Source organism: Cannabis sativa, chromosome 5 (assembly GCF_029168945.1).
Source record: "Cannabis sativa cultivar Pink pepper isolate KNU-18-1 chromosome 5, ASM2916894v1, whole genome shotgun sequence".
Classification (NCBI taxonomy): domain Eukaryota; kingdom Viridiplantae; phylum Streptophyta; class Magnoliopsida; order Rosales; family Cannabaceae; genus Cannabis; species Cannabis sativa.
Genome location: NC_083605.1, coordinates 1447543 through 1465780, shown reverse-complemented (window position 1 = coordinate 1465780; position 18238 = coordinate 1447543). Strand labels below are relative to the sequence as shown.

General features: G+C 31.4%; 1 protein-coding gene across 4 annotated transcripts; it reads left to right on the top strand.

Annotated features, from left to right (window-relative positions):
- Window positions 1–603: 603 nt before the first annotated feature.
- Window positions 604–7594, top strand: LOC115718144 (uncharacterized). 4 transcript variants are annotated; one of them, XM_061115172.1, is made up of 7 exons: window positions 604–778; window positions 2863–2929; window positions 3158–3216; window positions 3664–6173; window positions 6253–6358; window positions 6435–7097; window positions 7185–7594. In XM_061115172.1, exons 4-6 carry the CDS (start codon window positions 4516–4518, stop codon window positions 7077–7079), a joined length of 2409 nt encoding a protein of 802 aa, XP_060971155.1. In that variant the 5' UTR covers window positions 604–778; window positions 2863–2929; window positions 3158–3216; window positions 3664–4515; the 3' UTR covers window positions 7080–7097; window positions 7185–7594. The 4 variants fall into 4 exon arrangements, with proteins under 4 accessions (XP_060971155.1, XP_060971157.1, XP_060971153.1 ...); XM_061115174.1 differs by lacking the exon at window positions 2863–2929; XM_061115170.1 differs by having other exon boundaries at window positions 3158–6173.
- The last annotated feature ends 10644 nt before the right edge of the window (window positions 7595–18238 follow it).

Sequence of the window (18238 nt, the reverse complement as noted above, 5' to 3'; positions counted from 1 at the left end):
TTTGTTACTTGTTTTTTTCTATAACAAAATTTGATTGATGTTAATAAGTACTATTCATAAATAAATGCATTACATTTTTTGAGAAAGAAATTGTCAATTAGTACTATGTAGTTAGTATTCATTCTCTCAATTACTTGATTATAATTTGTCACTAAGATTGTGATAAAATAGTGGTCTTTTAATATTAAGAAACTATCACTTGGAGTTCTTCCTTTGTTCCAAATAATTGTTCTTAATTTTTACTGTGTATTTTGTTCTGTATCATAGTTTGATTTGCATGAGAAAGGAACACTTGGATGTTATAAAAGAAATCCAAAATAATTCTAATGGAAATTGTATCAATACACTTCAAATTGGATATTTTTTTTTTTTTTTAACATTTGTACAGTTTTTTTTTTTTTTTAAAGTTTTTCACTTATTTTTTTTTCCAGAGAAAAACATTAATTTCACGTCGTTTTTTCATGGCTGCAAAATAGAAACAAAGGAAACACAACAGTCCGAATTTTTGTAAAAAGAAAAACTTAAAAATCCATAAAAATGTAAACTTTTTGTCATTTTTTTAATATTTATGACATAATCCCTAAGCCCAAACCCAAACAGAATTGAGCCCAAATAGCAAAAGGCCCAAAACCCAAAACCCTGTTGCCTTTGTCGTCTTCTCCGTCGATTCACACAAACCAAACATAATATATCTCTCTTTCTCACTACCCCAACGGAACCCTACCCCCTCCGCCACCCACCGCCGCCTATCTTCCCTCTCCGGAATCCTCATGATACGGTACGTGTATGATATGTAGTTCTTTTCTGTAATTTTCCTTTATATTGCTTTTCTTTGTGATATCATTTGTTATTGATACAATACAATACAATACTTAGTAAATTGCTCATTTCATTTTATGACTCCATTGTTGGATAGTGATGAGAAAGTTGAAGCTGCAACCAAAATTTTTATTGTTATGTTTAAAAAATTATAAAAATTTAGTGTTTAATAAATGCATTACATTTTTATAAAGATTCTCAATTAGTACTATGTAATTAGTATTCATTCTCAATTAGAATTACAAAGAAAATGGTACTTACTTGATTATAATTTGTCACTAAGATTGTGCTCTTTTATATTGTAGTTTTTAATATTAAGAAACTATCACTTGGGGTTCTTCCTTTGTTCCAAATTAATGTTCTTAATTTTTAAACAAATTGCTTCATGATTCCTGATATTTACTGTGTATTTTGTTCTGTATCATAGTTTGCTTTGCATGAGAAAGGAATACTTGGATGTTTGATTGGATATAATTACTTAGTTTGTAATTTGTGTAATGATGATTTATATATTCTATTAAGGTTCTGTATAAATATGCAGTTTAAGTGTTAATAATTAAACTAAAAAGATCATCAAGGTAGAATTGATTTGTTACAAACTCAATTGTTTGTAAATAAAGTTTTTTTTATTTACTCTCTGAAAACACTCTTTATAGATTGATAAAATCTTATCAAATCAGCTTTATGCATGTATAAAATATCATTTAGGTAATTACACTAATACAAAAAGGGTATTCTCCGTCGGTTTTTGAAACGATTTTTTTCGAGAACCGTCGCTAATAAATATGAATGACTGTTTTAAACTGTTGAAAAAAATTAAGTATTCACTCGTTATAAAAATAGGCGACGATTTTAAGTAAAACTATCGAATATCTAATACTCTTGTACTCGACAGTTTAAAACTATTTTCTCATTTCTTCATCCCAACCGCACCTAACCCCGAAACCCCACGAAACCACCACCACCGCCGATCTCTCTCTGTTGCCTCCAACTAGCCACGAAACCCACCCACAACCGCTTCCTCCCTCTCTTGTCTCTCGTCTTCCTCCCTACGTAACCACCACCACCGCCGCACCCACCCACCACCTCGATGCCAGACCACCACCTACCACCTCGGTCCCCCTCTCTCTTTCTCTCAAGGTATATATATACATTTATTTATTTTTTATTTATATATTTATTTTCTTACATATATATTTTTTCCAAAAATCTATATCCTAAGAAAAAAGATGTAAATATATATTTATTTATATACATATATATTTATTTACGTATATGGTTAGGAATAAAAAATTAATTTGTTTAATTTAAAGTTAGTTGTTATTGAATAAATTTAATGTGTTATAAAGTTAATTTATTGTAAAAAATTTAACGTGTAAAAAATATTTGGAAAAAACTTTTAGAATAAAAAAGATTTAGTTTAGGTAAAAAATTTATTTATTTAATTTGTTATTATAAAAATTATTTAGTTGTTTTAATTTAGTTTAGGTAAAATTAAAAATTATTATTAGTCAAAATGATTGTATAAATTTAGGTAAATAAATGTTTTGGTATAAGTTTGTTATAGGGATAACTTGAAAACAACACAAAAATAATAAAAAAATTACAAAATTACAGTTGTACAGAATTTTAAACATTTTTATTGTTTTAAGATATTATTTACATAAAATGAAGTCTTTTTGATGCATTTTTATGTTGTATTTTTGTTATTTTGTTATTGATTTTTTGTTATTTGTATATTATTTTTTATGTTTTTTTTTTTCATGTTTTCTTGTTACTTTTATGCGGTTTTCATGTGTTTTTATTGAATACCGTAAAAATATATAAAAAAAAAACCTTAAACGTAATAGTGTAAATATTTTACCAAAAATAGCAGTTTATGTAATTTTCCCTTTATTATAGTTATAGAAAAAAAAAGTTTACTATTATTTAGCTAAAAAAAGAAAGTTAGTTAAAGGTGTAATTAATGTTTATAGAATAAGTTTAATTTTAATTAGTTTGATCTAATTATTTAATTAACTGTTAATTGTTAATTTTGTGTAGGTATTTATTTGTAGTGATACTGTTTGATCTTGTTCAAGTACGTTGATGGGTAACTTTATTAGACTTGGTAAGTTACTAAAATTATGTTGTTAATATTTAGTGATGTTTGTATATTATCGGTAATATATATAAATATACATGTTATATATTTGTGTATTTTTAATTTATACATATTTATATATATATATATATAAGTTGATAATAGTTATAAAGATTAAAATTTTATCTACTTTTACTCTAATTTGATAAGTTTGTAAATGGAAGTTTTTAATTTAATATTTTAAATATTTTATAGGTATCGGGTTCTTTGTGTTGATTGAAGAGTGTACAAGTAGCTATCTTTATTGGAGAAAGGTATAATCACTAAAACTTTAAAATTCTTTATTTAGTGGAGTTTGAATATCTTAGATATTCATTCGTAGTGAAGTAAGTTCTCCGATTAATTATACTGCGGTCGGATGGGTGGAATATGCATGTTGGATGAGTTTAGATATCTTAAATATTCATCCGTACTGAAATAGGTTTTGCGAATACATGTAATGCGGTCGGATGGGTGGATAATTTTTGTACTGTTAATGCTATTTTGTTTGTTTTGTTTCTTATTTTTGGCATGTTTAAAATTTTTGGGACGTCCGATTACAGTCGTTATGTTACTAAAATTTTGGTAGAATTAGGATAAATTTTCATGTTTAGAATGCATAAATTTCACTAAAATTTATATATGTGCGGTAGTTAATTTAACTAATTAAATACTACACATATTCAAACAAATAATTAAATATTGTTTTGTTTTCTTTATAGAAGTTTTAAAATGGATAGAAATTGGATGAATGCAAATAGATTATCAGCGGAGTATAAACAAGGTGTTGACCATTTCTTGGACTTTTGTCAGAAGTATGCGAAAAATCCTAAATTGGTTCTTTGTCCTTGTCTTGAATGTGGTAACTTGGATCGTATGAACATTACTAAGATAAAAGAGCATTTGTTAAGGAACGAAATAGATAAGAGTTATAAGGTTTGGGTTTACCACGGGGAAAAGAAGATTAGAGTTCCGGGCGAGGGAACATCTAAGTCTAAGAAGGTTAAGGGTGTTAATTTGGACTATGAGGATGATTGCATTCCAGAAATGATAGGAGATGCACAATTTGAATCAAATGCCGATCTATTGAAATTTCAAAGTTTTGTAGAGGATGCCGAGAAGCCTATTTACCCAAATTGTAATAGATTTACTAAATTATCGACACTTGTTAGATTATACAATATAAAAGCCAAACACGGGTGGAGTGATAAGAGTTTTACGGATTTACTAACTTTCCTAGTAGAGTTATTACCCGAAGGTAATGTGATGCCTTTGTCTTTTTACGAGGCAAAGAAGACACTTTCTTCTTTAGGCATGCAATATGAAAAAATACATGCATGTCCTAACGATTGCATCCTATATCGTAAGGGACTTGTGGATGCAGTATTGTGTCCCACGTGTGGCGAGTCTAGGTGGCAAAAAAAAAAAAAAATTCTGACGAGGTGAAGGTTGGTGTCCCTGCAAAGGTATTATGGTACTTACCCCCAATACCTCGTTTGGTTCGTTTTTTTCGAAATGTCAATCATGCTAAAAATTTGACTTGGCATGCAAGCGATAGAATATTAGATGGTAAGATGAGACATCCAGCTGACTCACCAACTTGGAAATCTATTGATGCTAGGTGGCCTGAATTCGGCAATGAACCTAGGAATATCCGTCTTGGTCTTTCTGTAGATGGAATCAATCCACATACAACCCTTAACAGTAAGTATAGTTGCTGGCCAGTTTTGCTTGTGATGTATAACTTGCCGCCTTGGTTGGTAATGAAGCGAAAATTCACTATGCTTACACTGTTGATATCAGGCCCTTCACAACCTGGTAATGACATTGATGTGTATTTAGCCCCTCTAGTTGATGATTTGAGTCAATTGTGGTATGAGGGTGTTCCTGCATACGATGCCTTTAGGAAAGAAGAATTCAATCTTAAGGCCATATTACTGTGGACCATTAATGATTTTCCAGCTTTCGGAAATCTTTCTGGATACAGTGTGAAAGGGGACAAGGCATGTCCTATTTGTGAGGAGAAAACATGCTCTATGTATTTGAAACACTCTAAGAAAATGTGTTATATGGGACATCGAAAGTTTTTACCAAAGGAACATGTGTTTCGGACTTGGAAAAAAGCATTCAACGGTAAGCAAGAATTTGAATTGCCACCTTCACCTCTGCAAGGGGAACAAGTATTTGAGAAGTTGAATAAAGTTCAATTCCACCTTGGAAAGCGAAAAATGACTTCAAAGAAAAGAAAAGGTCGGCGTGAGAAAAGTGACGTTACAAATGAACCTCAGGGGCCATGGAAGAAGAAGTCAATATTTTTTGAGCTCGAATATTGGAAGCATTTGTTTGTACCTCATAATTTGAATGTGATGCATATTGAGAAAAATGTATCAAACAACTTGCTTAATACCTTGTTCAATATTCCTGGGCGGAGCAAAGATGGAATCAAATCCCGCCTAGATTTGAAAGAGTTAGGGATCCGGACCAATTTACACCCACAAGTTGTTGGTGGACGAACGTTTTTACCACCGGCTTGTCATGCTCTGACTAAAGTAGAAAAACAATCTTTCTGTAGTTCTATCTCCCATGTGAAATTACCTGAAGGGTACTCTTCAAATGTATCAGATTGGGTGGATACAAACAAATTGAGTTTGAGTGGTCTTAAATCTCACGATCATCATATGTTGATTCAACACATTCTACCGGTGAGTATCCGTTCTGTGTTGCCTAAGAAAGTTAGATATGCAATCACGAGGTTGTGTTTGTTCTTCAAATCTCTTTGTTGTAAAGTGGTTGATGTCCCTAAGTTAATGAATCTCAGGTCAGAAATTATAGAAGTTTTGTGTTATTTGGAACAATTTTTTCCACCTTCCTTTTTTGACATAACGGTTCACCTAACAGTGCATTTAGTGAGAGAGGTGAAGTTGTGTGGACCTGTGTACTTAAGATGGATGTACCCATTTGAACGATACATGAAAATGTTGAAGGGTTATGCTAGAAATAAAAGTAGGCCCGAGGGTTGTATTGTTGAATCATACATCGTTGAAGAGACGATTGAATTCTGCTCAGACTACATGTCAGAGGTTACAACTGTTGGCTCTCGCCCTACTCGGGTCGATATTGGAACAAGTAGAGAGAATAGAGGTGTTTCTGTTTGCGGTGTTAGCCGAGCTGATCGTGAAGAAGCTCACCGACTTGTTTTGCAAAATATTGACGAGGTCCAACTATACATTGAGTAAGTTTAAGTTAACTTTTCATACTTAAAACAAAATAATAATATTCAAATGAAACTGAAATCAATCAAATACTTGAAGGGAACATTTTAATTGGATCAAGACCACTACTCCGACTAAGGCAATGAATCAAAAATGGGTACAAGATGAACATTATCGAAATTTCAATACATGGTTTAAAAAAAAGGTACTATTTACATTATTGTTTTGTTACGTATCATATTGATTTACTTGTGCTCACTAACTCACTTGTATGTTGATAGGTATATGTGGAAATGTGTGAATCCCCAAGCAATGTATCTAACACGCTACTTTGCATATCACGAGGTCCTTCGTGTGATGTACTCAAGTATCAATCGTACTATATAAATAGTACTCAATTTTGCACCCAAAACCATGATAAATGTAAAAAAACACAGAATAGTGGTGTAACGATAGTTGCTAAGACTTTCCAACTATCTAGTTCAAAAGATAAAAATTCTAATGAATGTGACATGTCTTTTTATGGTGTAATTCAAGAAATTTGGGAATTAGATTACAATAGTTTTCGGATCCCTGTTTTCCTTTGTGATTGGGTTAGGAGTGATAATGGAGTCAAAGACGATGAATTTGGATTCAAGTTAGTGGACTTGAATCGAATTGGCCACAAGTTCAATAAGTTTATAATGGCGTCCCAAGCCACTCAAGTATTTTACATGAGCGATCCATTAGATGCACGTTGGTCAGTTGTCTTGACAACGCAACCAAAAGATTATGCTAACCAAGAATCTAGTGACGATGATCTCATGCTCAGTGACCAAATTTATCAAATCATTCCACCACTTATTGATTTCACTGTTGAGGACGATATAATATCATCTCGAGATGATGGGGAAGGATTATGGGTGAACGAACCTATCAATACATAAGTTATCGAATACATATTGGTATTTAGTCTTTTTGATATATTTACTTTTAATTATCATTTTGCACATTTTTATATATTCTAATGTATGTTTTCAAATTTGTGTAAGATTCATTATGGAATCAGCACCAAACGATGATTGGGATGGTTTCGTTTATGAAGAGGAAGAAGCACCCGAAGAACAATCCATGCCAGAAGAATCCAGTATTGAACTCGAAGAACCAAAGAAGAAAAACACACGCGGTAGAAGCAAACCGAATGATATAACAAAAATTAAAAATGAGGGGAAGATTCTGGAAGTTGAGTACAATACACCTATTATAGGCATGATCCTATTAGAATAGAAAGAACTTCATATGTTGCTTGATAATACTAAAATTCTTTTTAGTGTGACACACCATACAATACCCCTCATTAATAGGTTGAATATGGCTTGATATTACTGTGTTGATTGGCCAATAAAATGACTATTTGTATTTATATATATAAGCATATCTAATCTAACTAGTATTTCTAAAACAATTTGTAATTTCTTTTAGGCCCTTAATGATGCTCTAAACAACAACTATAACCATAATTCTAAGGGCTTCTTCCTGCCCTGCCCATACATCCCAAAATAAATTCAAACTTCATCAAATTTTTGAAATGTACTAATAACAGTATGTCATTTTTTAAAGTGTGATATCTTAAGGTACCCGTTATCATTACAAAACGAGTATTGTGAAGAGTTATTTCCTTAATTTTATATAATCAGGCAAATTAATAAGTTAACTAATTGTTTAATCAAACTTTTATTAGCAAGAGATTTTACATAATTTGTCATTGCATGCATTTTTCTCAAACCCAATAAATCGACAAACCCTTTTCAAATTAAGTCTTGCAGAGTAAACTTTGTTCAAAATATATAAAACAAAATGTGAAACATCACAAGCCAATAAAGAAAATACTAATGGGAAGAAATTTTGCTTAGTTCAAAAACAAAAGAAAAAAAGAAAGAACAACATAATTAGTAGCATAATTATTTACGAGTTGATCTAATCTAAGTATGACCATGATGATGATGATGAGTTTGGTGGAATAACAAAATCTTGAACTTGATGTTGAACTTAATATTGATCACTACAATAAACGGTTGTGATGATGCCACGTCGACGAAGATCAACACAGAAAACAACAACATCTCCTCCTTTAAGGCCACGAACCAATTGAGACCAATTTTGACCAAACAAAATTTGACCATCAGCTCTTAACTTAAGCTTAGTCTCAATTTTATTTTGAGGAAAGCTCTGCTCCCAAACAACAACCCCAAAATCATCTTCATTCAAGATTTGAATCAAATCCTCTGCTTTTTCCATTATCACTTCTCCAATCTCTTTGGGCATTTCTATTTGATGAAAATGATTACTTTTCAAATCATCCTCACTCACTATCTTCACACATAAAAATGGTTTATTTTGAAAACCCACATAATCAAGATCATCATCATGATCATGATGGGATTGATTAGTATTAGGCAGAGGAGGAATAATCAGAGTTGGGTTATTGATGTTTTTGGTGTCTAATCTGATTAGTGTGAGATTTATTAAGTAAGGATAACTATGAGTAATTCTCATGAGAAGAACATCTCCAACTCGAATCCCGCGATCACTGACAAATGTATTCCATTCTTTTCCTTCGAATTTGACACGGCCGTCAAGCATGAACACCGGCCTAACCCCGCGAATTCCTTGGAGTCCGGAAAACACTCTGTCGCTAATGTAAAGAGTTGCTCCTCGAGACATTGGAATTGCTTTGATGGAAGTTGCAAGTGGAGTTGGGAGGAAGAAGGTGTTTTTGTTCTTCACTACGTTACCAAACAAGGAAATTTTGTTCTCCATTGTTCTTGGAGAGAAAATTGAGTGTAATTTTCTCAGAAAGTGAGAGAAAAGAAAGTGAAAGAGAGAGAAAGGGAGGAAAATGAAGAGTTGTGTGTTTATTTTTATATTACCGTTATGTTAGTTATTGTTTGGATTTTGGCGCCAATTTGTGTAATCATATCATATTACCGTTGTATATGGTCGTTATGTTTGGACCCCGGATTAATAGGATAGATAGGTAAAAAAAAAAACAGTTGGGAAATCATTTTGTGTTTGATTAAACAAGTTTTTGCTAATTGTCTCTTCACTTGAGCATAATTTAATTACAATAAATTAATTTTTAATCAAACTTAATATGTCTTAAGAAAGTCAAACTTAATGTTAGATTTTAACAATAATTGAATTACAGTAAATTCTTAATTTAAAGTAATTTGCCCACACTAAAAAAAATGGGGTATGAATTTTTTGTGGTGTTCTATGATTTGAAATTTTAAATTTTGATATTGTAGTTCAAACCACATGTTAAAAAAATTTAAATTATTAAATAGTCTTAAAATTTTTGGACTTAAATATTTCACCGCTATTAAAATTAAGATTAATTAAGATTTTTGCCGCCTAAATTTTGACATGTACCAAATTATGCTTCTGAACTTTTTGCCATTAAAATTTTTTCTTAAATTATTAAAATTGTTGGGTTTAATAACTTTTGTCTAATTTTATTGGATTTTGCTAATATGATGAATGTCCATATACTAAATTGCCTCCAAAATTCGATATTTACAAAATCATATCCCCTAAACTTTAACATGTAATAAATTTTCATTCATGCTAGACTTTTGTTAATAAAATTGGACAAAAATTTTTAAATCCAACAATATTAAATCAATAGTTTGAGAATAATATTTAACGACTTAAAAAATTCAAAAATATAATTTGGTACATGTCAAAGTTTAAGGGACATAAACCTAAATTAACCTAAAATTAATTATGCTATACTGTTGAAAAATGAGAATTTTAGTAACTTAAATTTAAAGAAGAGTTGTGTGTTAAATTTATATTACCGTTATGTTAGTTATTAACAGATTTTGGCGCCAAAATCTGTTAATATCAGAATCCAAAGACTACCCAACTACTATATATATACCTATACCATACATTAAAATTAAACACCACTCTCTACTCTTAATTTCTCTCTCGCTGTTCTCTCTGTTTTTTTGTTCTGTTTTCATCTCATTTTGAAGAATGGATCAAGAAAAATCACTGTTTGGAACTCTTGTCAAAGACATCACCAGCTTGGTCATCCCAAATCCACTATCAACCACCATTGAAGCACTTCCAATCCTCCAAAGAAGTAATCTTTACATCAACGACAAATTGTTGGGAGACAACAACACCCAAATGGTTAAGCCTGTGTTCTTAGGCAACGGCATTGTCCACATTGTAGGACCCGAATGGGACTCCTTTGTAAGAGATCGCGGGATCAGAGTTGGAGACGTTCTTCTCTTGACACTTGTTCATCAAGTTACTTCTCCAATCATCAAAATCAATGCCAACTTAATCCGATTAAACCCCCAAAATAATCGGACTTTTGTTCCTTTGTTACCCCAAGAAGAAGAACAACAAGAGCGTAATCGACAACAAGGGCCACAACCAATTTTGTGTGTGAAAAGATTGAGTCTTGAAGATGTGTCTAATGTTGTTGGTCATCAAATTTTTATGCCTAAAGAGATATTAGAAGTGATTATGGCATCAGGAATGAATCTTGATGGTAACTTTTTGGTTACTTTGAAAGACCAAATGATTCAGAATTTGGAACCAATGGTGGTTGGGTTGATTTTGAAAAGTGATGATGGGGAAGTTTTGATTAGATATGATGGTTGGTTGGAATTTGTTAAGCTTCGTAAGCTTATGGTTGGAGATGTTGTTGTCTTCTGTTTCGATTTCTTTCGACGAACTATCATCACATCGGTCTATCGTTACTGTCATCAATTTGGTCTTTGTATTCCAGCTTTTGAAGGAGCTCAACTCAATCGTTAATCTTGCAATCTTGCTTTTTCTAATTTTTGTTACTTGTTTCTTTCTTTAACAAAATTTTATGTTGTTGATTCATGTTAGTAACTACTAGTGATCATAGTAAAGAAACTATCACTTGGGGTTCTTCCTTTGTTTCAAATGAATGTTCTTAATTTTTAAACAAAGTGTATTTTGTTCTGTATCATAGTTTGCTTTGCATGAGAAATGAAGACTTGAACTTGAACAAACGACTTAAGCCACACAACCAATATTCTTCTTTCACATTGATCACCCCGATGATAATCCCACCCATGAAACACCTTTACTAACATCTCATCCACTTTATTATTTTTTAGTTTATTCTCAATAAGAGCACCAACCCCTACTTTATTAAGCTTCAACAAACTAAGGATATCACCCTGCTTATCCCTTTTATTCATACCCCGAACATTCCAACTAAGTATGTTGGTGCAATCCATCTTCACCCTCGAAAGATAAGTTACACTTTTCAACATCCTTCCCATGTTCTTGCAGAATCTTGAAAGTGTTTTGAACCGAAGCTTGCTCAATCACTTCAAGAGATCTTATCACTTTTGAATTTCCAACTTTCTTTGGGGTCTTCCACTCATTAACACAATCCCGGTTTGGAGTAGTAATTCCAGATTCAACACCCTTTTTCCCCTCCTTAGTATCAATCTTCTTCACAGTTCCCATAAAGTCATTATCTTCAGCAGGAACTAAATTTTCTCCCACCGAATCAACCACATCAGTAGGATGAGTATCCTCCACTTTCTTCTCAAGTTGCTGGTTTTTCTTAGTCCAAACTTTCGGACCATAAACAATCACCGAATTTTGTATATGTCAAAATTTAAGAGAGGAGTATGATTTAGTACATAAACAATCACCGAATTCGTAAAACTAAATAAAATTGGACAAAAATCCTTAAACCCAACAATCTCAATAATTTCATAAAAAAATTTAACTATTAGAAGAAACCAACAATCAACTCACTTGTTTTGATTTTTTTTTTCTTCTTTTGTAAGTATATATTAATTTGGTCTAAGGCCCAACAAATCTCCTCATCTGACCCGCTCTGTAATTCTCACTATACACTATGCATATTTTTTCAAGTGTAATTCTTTCCTCTCATAGAAATGTTTAGATCTTCAAACAACAACCCCAAAATCATCTTCATTCAAGATTTGAATCAAATCCTCTGTTTTTTCCATTATCACTTCTCCAATCTCTTTGGGCATTTCTATTTGATGAAAATGATTGCTTTTCAAATCATCTTCACTCACTATCTTCACACATAAAAATGGTTTATTTTGAAAACCCACATAATCAAGATCATCATCATGATCATGATGGGATTGATTAGTATTAGGTAGAGGAGGAATAATCAGGGTTGGGTTATTGATGTTTTTGGTGTCTAATCTGATTAGTGTGAGATTTATTAAGTAAGGATAACTATGAGTAATTCTCATGAGAAGAACATCTCCAACTCGAATCCCGCGATCACTGACAAATGTATTCCATTCTTTTCCTTCGAATTTGACACGGCCGTCAAGCATGAACACCGGCCTAACCCCGCGAAACCCTTGGAGTCCTGAAAACACTTTGTCGCTAATGTAAAGAGTTGCTCCTCGAGACATTGGAATTGCTTTGATGGAAGTTGCTAGTGGAGTTGGGAGGAAGAAGGTGTTTTTGTTCTTCACTACGTTACCAAACAAGGAAATTTTGTTCTCCATTGTTCTTGGAGAGAAAATTGAGTGTAATTTTCTTGAGAAATTGAGAGAAAATAAAGTGAAAGAGAGAAAAGGGCGGGAAAATGAAGAGTTGTGTGTTTAGTTTTATATTACCGTCATGTTAGTTATTGTTTGGATTTTGGCGCCAGATTATGTAATCATATTACCGTTGTATATGGTCGTTATGTTAGTTATGTTTGGACCCCGGATTAATAGGATAAATAGGTAAAAAAAAAACAGTAGGGAAATCGTTTTGTGTTTGATTAAACAAGTTTGCTAATTGTCTCTTCAGTTGAACATAATTTAATTACAATAAATTAAATTTTAATCAAACTTACTATGTCTTAAGAAAGTCAAACTTAATATTAGATTTTGACAATAATTGAATTACAATAAATTCTTAACTTAAAGCAAACTGTCCACACTAAAAAAAAAAAAGTGTTGTATGAAACTTTCGCGGTGCTGTGTAGTTTGTAGTTTTAAATTTTGATATTGTAGTTCAAACCGCATGTTAAAAAAATACAAATTATTAAATAGTCTTAAAATTTTTGGACTGAAATATTTCACCGCTATTAAAATTAAGATTAATTAAGATTTTTGCCGCCTAAACTTTGACATGTACTAAATCATGGCTCTGAACTTTTCTCCATTAAAATTTTTTCTTAAACTATTAAAATTGTTGGGTTTAAGGACTTTTGTCTAATTTTATTCGATTTTGCTAATATGACGATTATCCATATACTAAATTGCCTCCAAATTTTGATATTTACAAAATCTTACCTCCTAAACTTCAACATGTATTGAATTGTGCTCTTTAAATTTTCATTCATGTTAGACTTTCGTTAATAAAATTGGACACAAGTATTTAAATCTAACAATATCAATAGTTTGAGAAAAAATTTTTAACGACTTAAAAAATTCAAAGAATATAATACCTAAAATTAATAATGACTGTTGAAGAATGAGGATTTTAAGGACATAACAGTTAAATTTAAAGAAGAGTTGTGTGTTAAATTTATATTACCGTTATGTTAGTTATTGTTTGGTTTTTGGCGCCAAAATCTGTTAATATCAGAATCCAAACACTTCCCAACTACTATATATATACACACATATACCATACATTAAAATTAAACACAACACCACTCTCTACTCTTAATTTCTCTCTCGCTGTTCTCTCTGTTTTTTTTTTGTTCTGTTTTCATCTCATTTTAAAGAATGGATCAAGACAATTCACTGTTTGGAACTCTTGTCAAAGACATCACCAGCTTGGTCATCCCAAATCCACTATCAACCACCATTGAAGCACTTCCAATCCTCCAAAGAAGTAATCTTTACATCAACGACAAATTGTTGGGAGACAACAACACCAGAATGGTTAGGCCTGTGTTCTTAGGCAACGGCATTGTCCACATTGTAGGACCCGAATGGGACTCCTTCGTAAGAGATCGCGGGATCAGAGTTGGAGACGTTCTTCTCTTGACACTTGTTCATCAAGTTACTTCTCCAATCATCAAAATCAATGCCAACTTAATCCGATTAAACCCCGAAAATAATCGGACTTTTGTTCCTTTGTTACCCCAAGAAGAAGAACAACAAGAACGTGATCAACAACCAATTTTGTGTGTGAAAAAATTGAGTCTTGAAGATGTGTCTAATGTTGTTGGTCATGAAATGGTTATGCCTAAAGAGATATTAGAAGTGATTATGGCATCAGGAGTGAATCTTGATGGTAACTTTTTGGTTACTTTGAAAGACCAAATGATTCAGAATTTGGAACCAATGGTGGTTGGGTTGATTTTGAAAAGTGATGATGGGGAAGTTTTGATTAGATATGATGGTTGGTTGGAATTTGTTAAGCTTCGTAAGCTTATGGTTGGAGATGTTGTTGTCTTCTGTTTCGATTTCTTTCGACGAACTATCATCACATCGGTCTATCGTTACTATCATCAATTTGGTATTTGTCTTCCAGCTTTTGAAGGAGCTCAACTCAATCATTAATCTTGGAATCTTGTTTTTTCTAATTTTGGTTACTTGTTTCTTTCTTTAACAAAATTTTATGTTGTTGATTCATGTTAGTAACTACTAGTGATCATAGTAAAGAAATTATCAATTAATAAAGAAACTATCACTTGGGGTTCTTCCTTTGTTTCAAATGAATGTGCTTAATTTTTAAACAAAGTGTGTTTTGTTCTGTATCATAGTTATTGTTTGGATTTTGGCGCCAATTTGTGTAATCATATTACCGTTACCGTTGTATATGGTCGTTATGTTTGGACCCCGGATTAATAGGATAGATAGGTAAAAAAGAACAGTTGGGAAATCATTGTGTGTTGGATTAAACAAGTTTGCTAATTGTCTCTTCACTTGAGCATAATTTAATTACAATAAATTAAATTTTAATCAAACTTAATATGTCTTAAGAAAGTCAAACTTAATGTTAGATTTTAACAATAATTGAATTACAGTAAATTCTTAATTTAAAGTAATTTGCCCACACTAAAAAAAATGGGGTATGAAATTTTTGCGGTGTTGTATGATTTATAATTTTAAATTTTGATATTGTAGTTCAAACCGCATGTTAAAAAAATTCAAATTATTAAATAGTCTTAAAATTTTTGGACTTAACTATTTCACCGCTATTAAAATTAAGATTAATTAAGATTTTGCCGCCTAAATTTTGATATGTACCAAATTATGCTTCTGAACTTTTCGCCATTAAAATTTTTTCTTAAATTATTAAAATTGTTGGGTTTAATAACTTTTGTCTAATTTTATTAGATTTTGCTAATATGATGAATGTCCATATACTAAATTGCCTCCAAAATTCAATATTTATAAAATCATATCCCCTAAACTTTAACATGTAATAAATTTTCATTCATCACTTTTGTTAATAAAATTGGACAAAAGTTTTTAAATCCAACAATATCAAATCAATAGTTTGAGAAGAAATTGGAGATATGTGTTTAGTTTTTATATTACCGTTATGTTAGTTATTGTTTGGATTTTGGCGCCAAATTGTGTAATCATATTACCGTTGTATATGGTCGTTATGTTAGTTACCTTTGGACCCCGGATTAATAGGATAAATAGGTAAAAAAAAAACAGTAGGGAAATCGTTTTGTGTTTGATTAAACAAGTTTGCTAATTGTCTCTTCAGTTGAACATAATTTAATTACAATAAATTAAATTTTAATCAAACTTACTATGTCTTAAGAAAGTCAAACTTAATATTAGATTTTGACAATAATTGAATTACAATAAATTCTTAACTTAAAGCAAACTGTCCACACTAAAAAAAAGTGCAATATGAAATTTTCGCAGTATTGTGTGATTTGCAGTTTTAAATTTTGATATTGCAGTTTAAACTGCATGTTAAAAAAATACAAATGATTAAATAGTTTTAAAATTTTTGGACTGAAATATTTCACCGCTATTAAAGTTAAGATTAATTAAGATTTTTGCCGCCTAAACTTTGACATGTACCAAATCATGGCTCTGAACTTTTCGCCATTAAATTTTTTTCTTAAACTATTAGAATTATTGGGTTTAACGACTTTTGTCTAATTTTATTCGATTTTACTAATATGACGATTATCCATATACTAAATTGCCTCTAAATTTTGATATTTACAAAATCTTACCTCCTAAACTTCAACATGTACTGAATTGTGCTCTTTAAATTTTCATTCATGTTAGACTTTCGTTAATAAAATTGGACACAAGTATTTAAATCTAACAATATCAATAGTTTGAGAAGAATTTTTAACGACTTAAAAAATTCAAAGAATATAATACCTAAAATTAATAATGACTGTTGAAGAATGAGGATTTTAAGGACATAACAGTTAAATTTAAAGAAGAGTTGTGTGTTAAATTTATATTACCGTTATGTTAGTTATTGTTTGGTTTTTGGCGCCAAAATCTGTTAATATCAGAATCCAAACACTTCCCAACTACTATATATATACACACATATACCATACATTAAAATTAAACACAACACCACTCTCTACTCTTAATTTCTCTCTCGCTGTTCTCTCTGTTTTTTTGTTCTGTTTTCATCTCATTTTGAAGAATGGATCAAGAAAAATCACTGTTTGGAACTCTTGTCAAAGACATCACCAGCTTGGTCATCCCAAATCCACTATCAACCACCATTGAAGCACTTCCAATCCTCCAAAGAAGTAATCTTTACATCAACGACAAATTGTTGGGAGACAACAACACCCGAATGGTTAAGCCTGTGTTCTTAGGCAACGGCATTGTCCACATTGCAGGACCCGAATGGGACTCCTTCGTAAGAGATCGCGGGATCAGAGTTGGAGACGTTCTTCTCTTGACACTTGTTCATCAAGTTACTTCTCCAATCATCAAAATCAATGCCAACTTAATCCGATTAAACCCCCAAAATAATCGGACTTTTGTTCCTTTGTTACCCCAAGAAGAACAACAACAAGAACGTGATCAACAACCAATTTTGTGTGTGAAAAAATTGAGTCTTGAAGATGTGTCTAATGTTGTTGGTCATGAAATGGTTATGCCTAAAGAGATATTAGAAGTGATTATGGCATCAGGAGTGAATCTTGATGGTAACTTTTTGGTTACTTTGAAAGACCAAATGATTCAGAATTTGGAACCAATGGTGGTTGGGTTGATTTTGAAAAGTGATGATGGGGAAGTTTTGATTAGATATGATGGTTGGTTGGAATTTGTTAAGCTTCGTAAGCTTATGGTTGGAGATGTTGTTGTCTTCTGTTTCGATTTCTTTCGACGAACTATCATCACATCGGTCTATCGTTACCATCATCAATTTGGTATTTGTCTTCCAGCTTTTGAAGGAGCTCAACTCAATCATTAATCTTGGAATCTTGCTTTTTCTAATTTTTGTTACTTGTTTCTTTCTTTAACAAAATTTTATGTTGTTGGTTGATGTTAGTAACTACTAGTGATCATAGTAAAGAAATTATCAATTAATAAAGAAACTATCACTTGGGGTTCTTCCTTTGTTTCAAATGAATGTTCTTAATTTTTAAACAAAGTGTATTTTGTTCTGTATCATAGTTTGCTTTGCATGAGAAATGAAGACTTTTTTTTTTTTGCTGGAGTTTTTTTTTTTTTGCTGGAGATGAGAAATGAAGACTTGGATGTTTGATATTACTTATTTGTAATTTGTGTATTGATGATTTATATATTCTATTAAGTATTAATAATCAAAGTAAGATCACAAAGTTAGAATTGTTATGTTGCAAACTCAATTGTTTGTAATTGGCTTCACTCTTAATAAAAATCAGTGTTTTTATTTCACCAATGAATAATAATATAGAATTACAGTGTGTTTTTCTAGTATATGTAGAGACTCACAATAACATTAAGAATAAAATTTTAGTTTAATAATACAATATTCATTATCTATAAAAATAGGTGCACCACACAAAGATGTACCACCACCCAAAATTTAAATTAAAATGAATGAAAATTAACCTTTTCATTTCAAAGTGAAGTGCCAAAAAGTGTGGAAAACTATTGCAATCTATGATAAT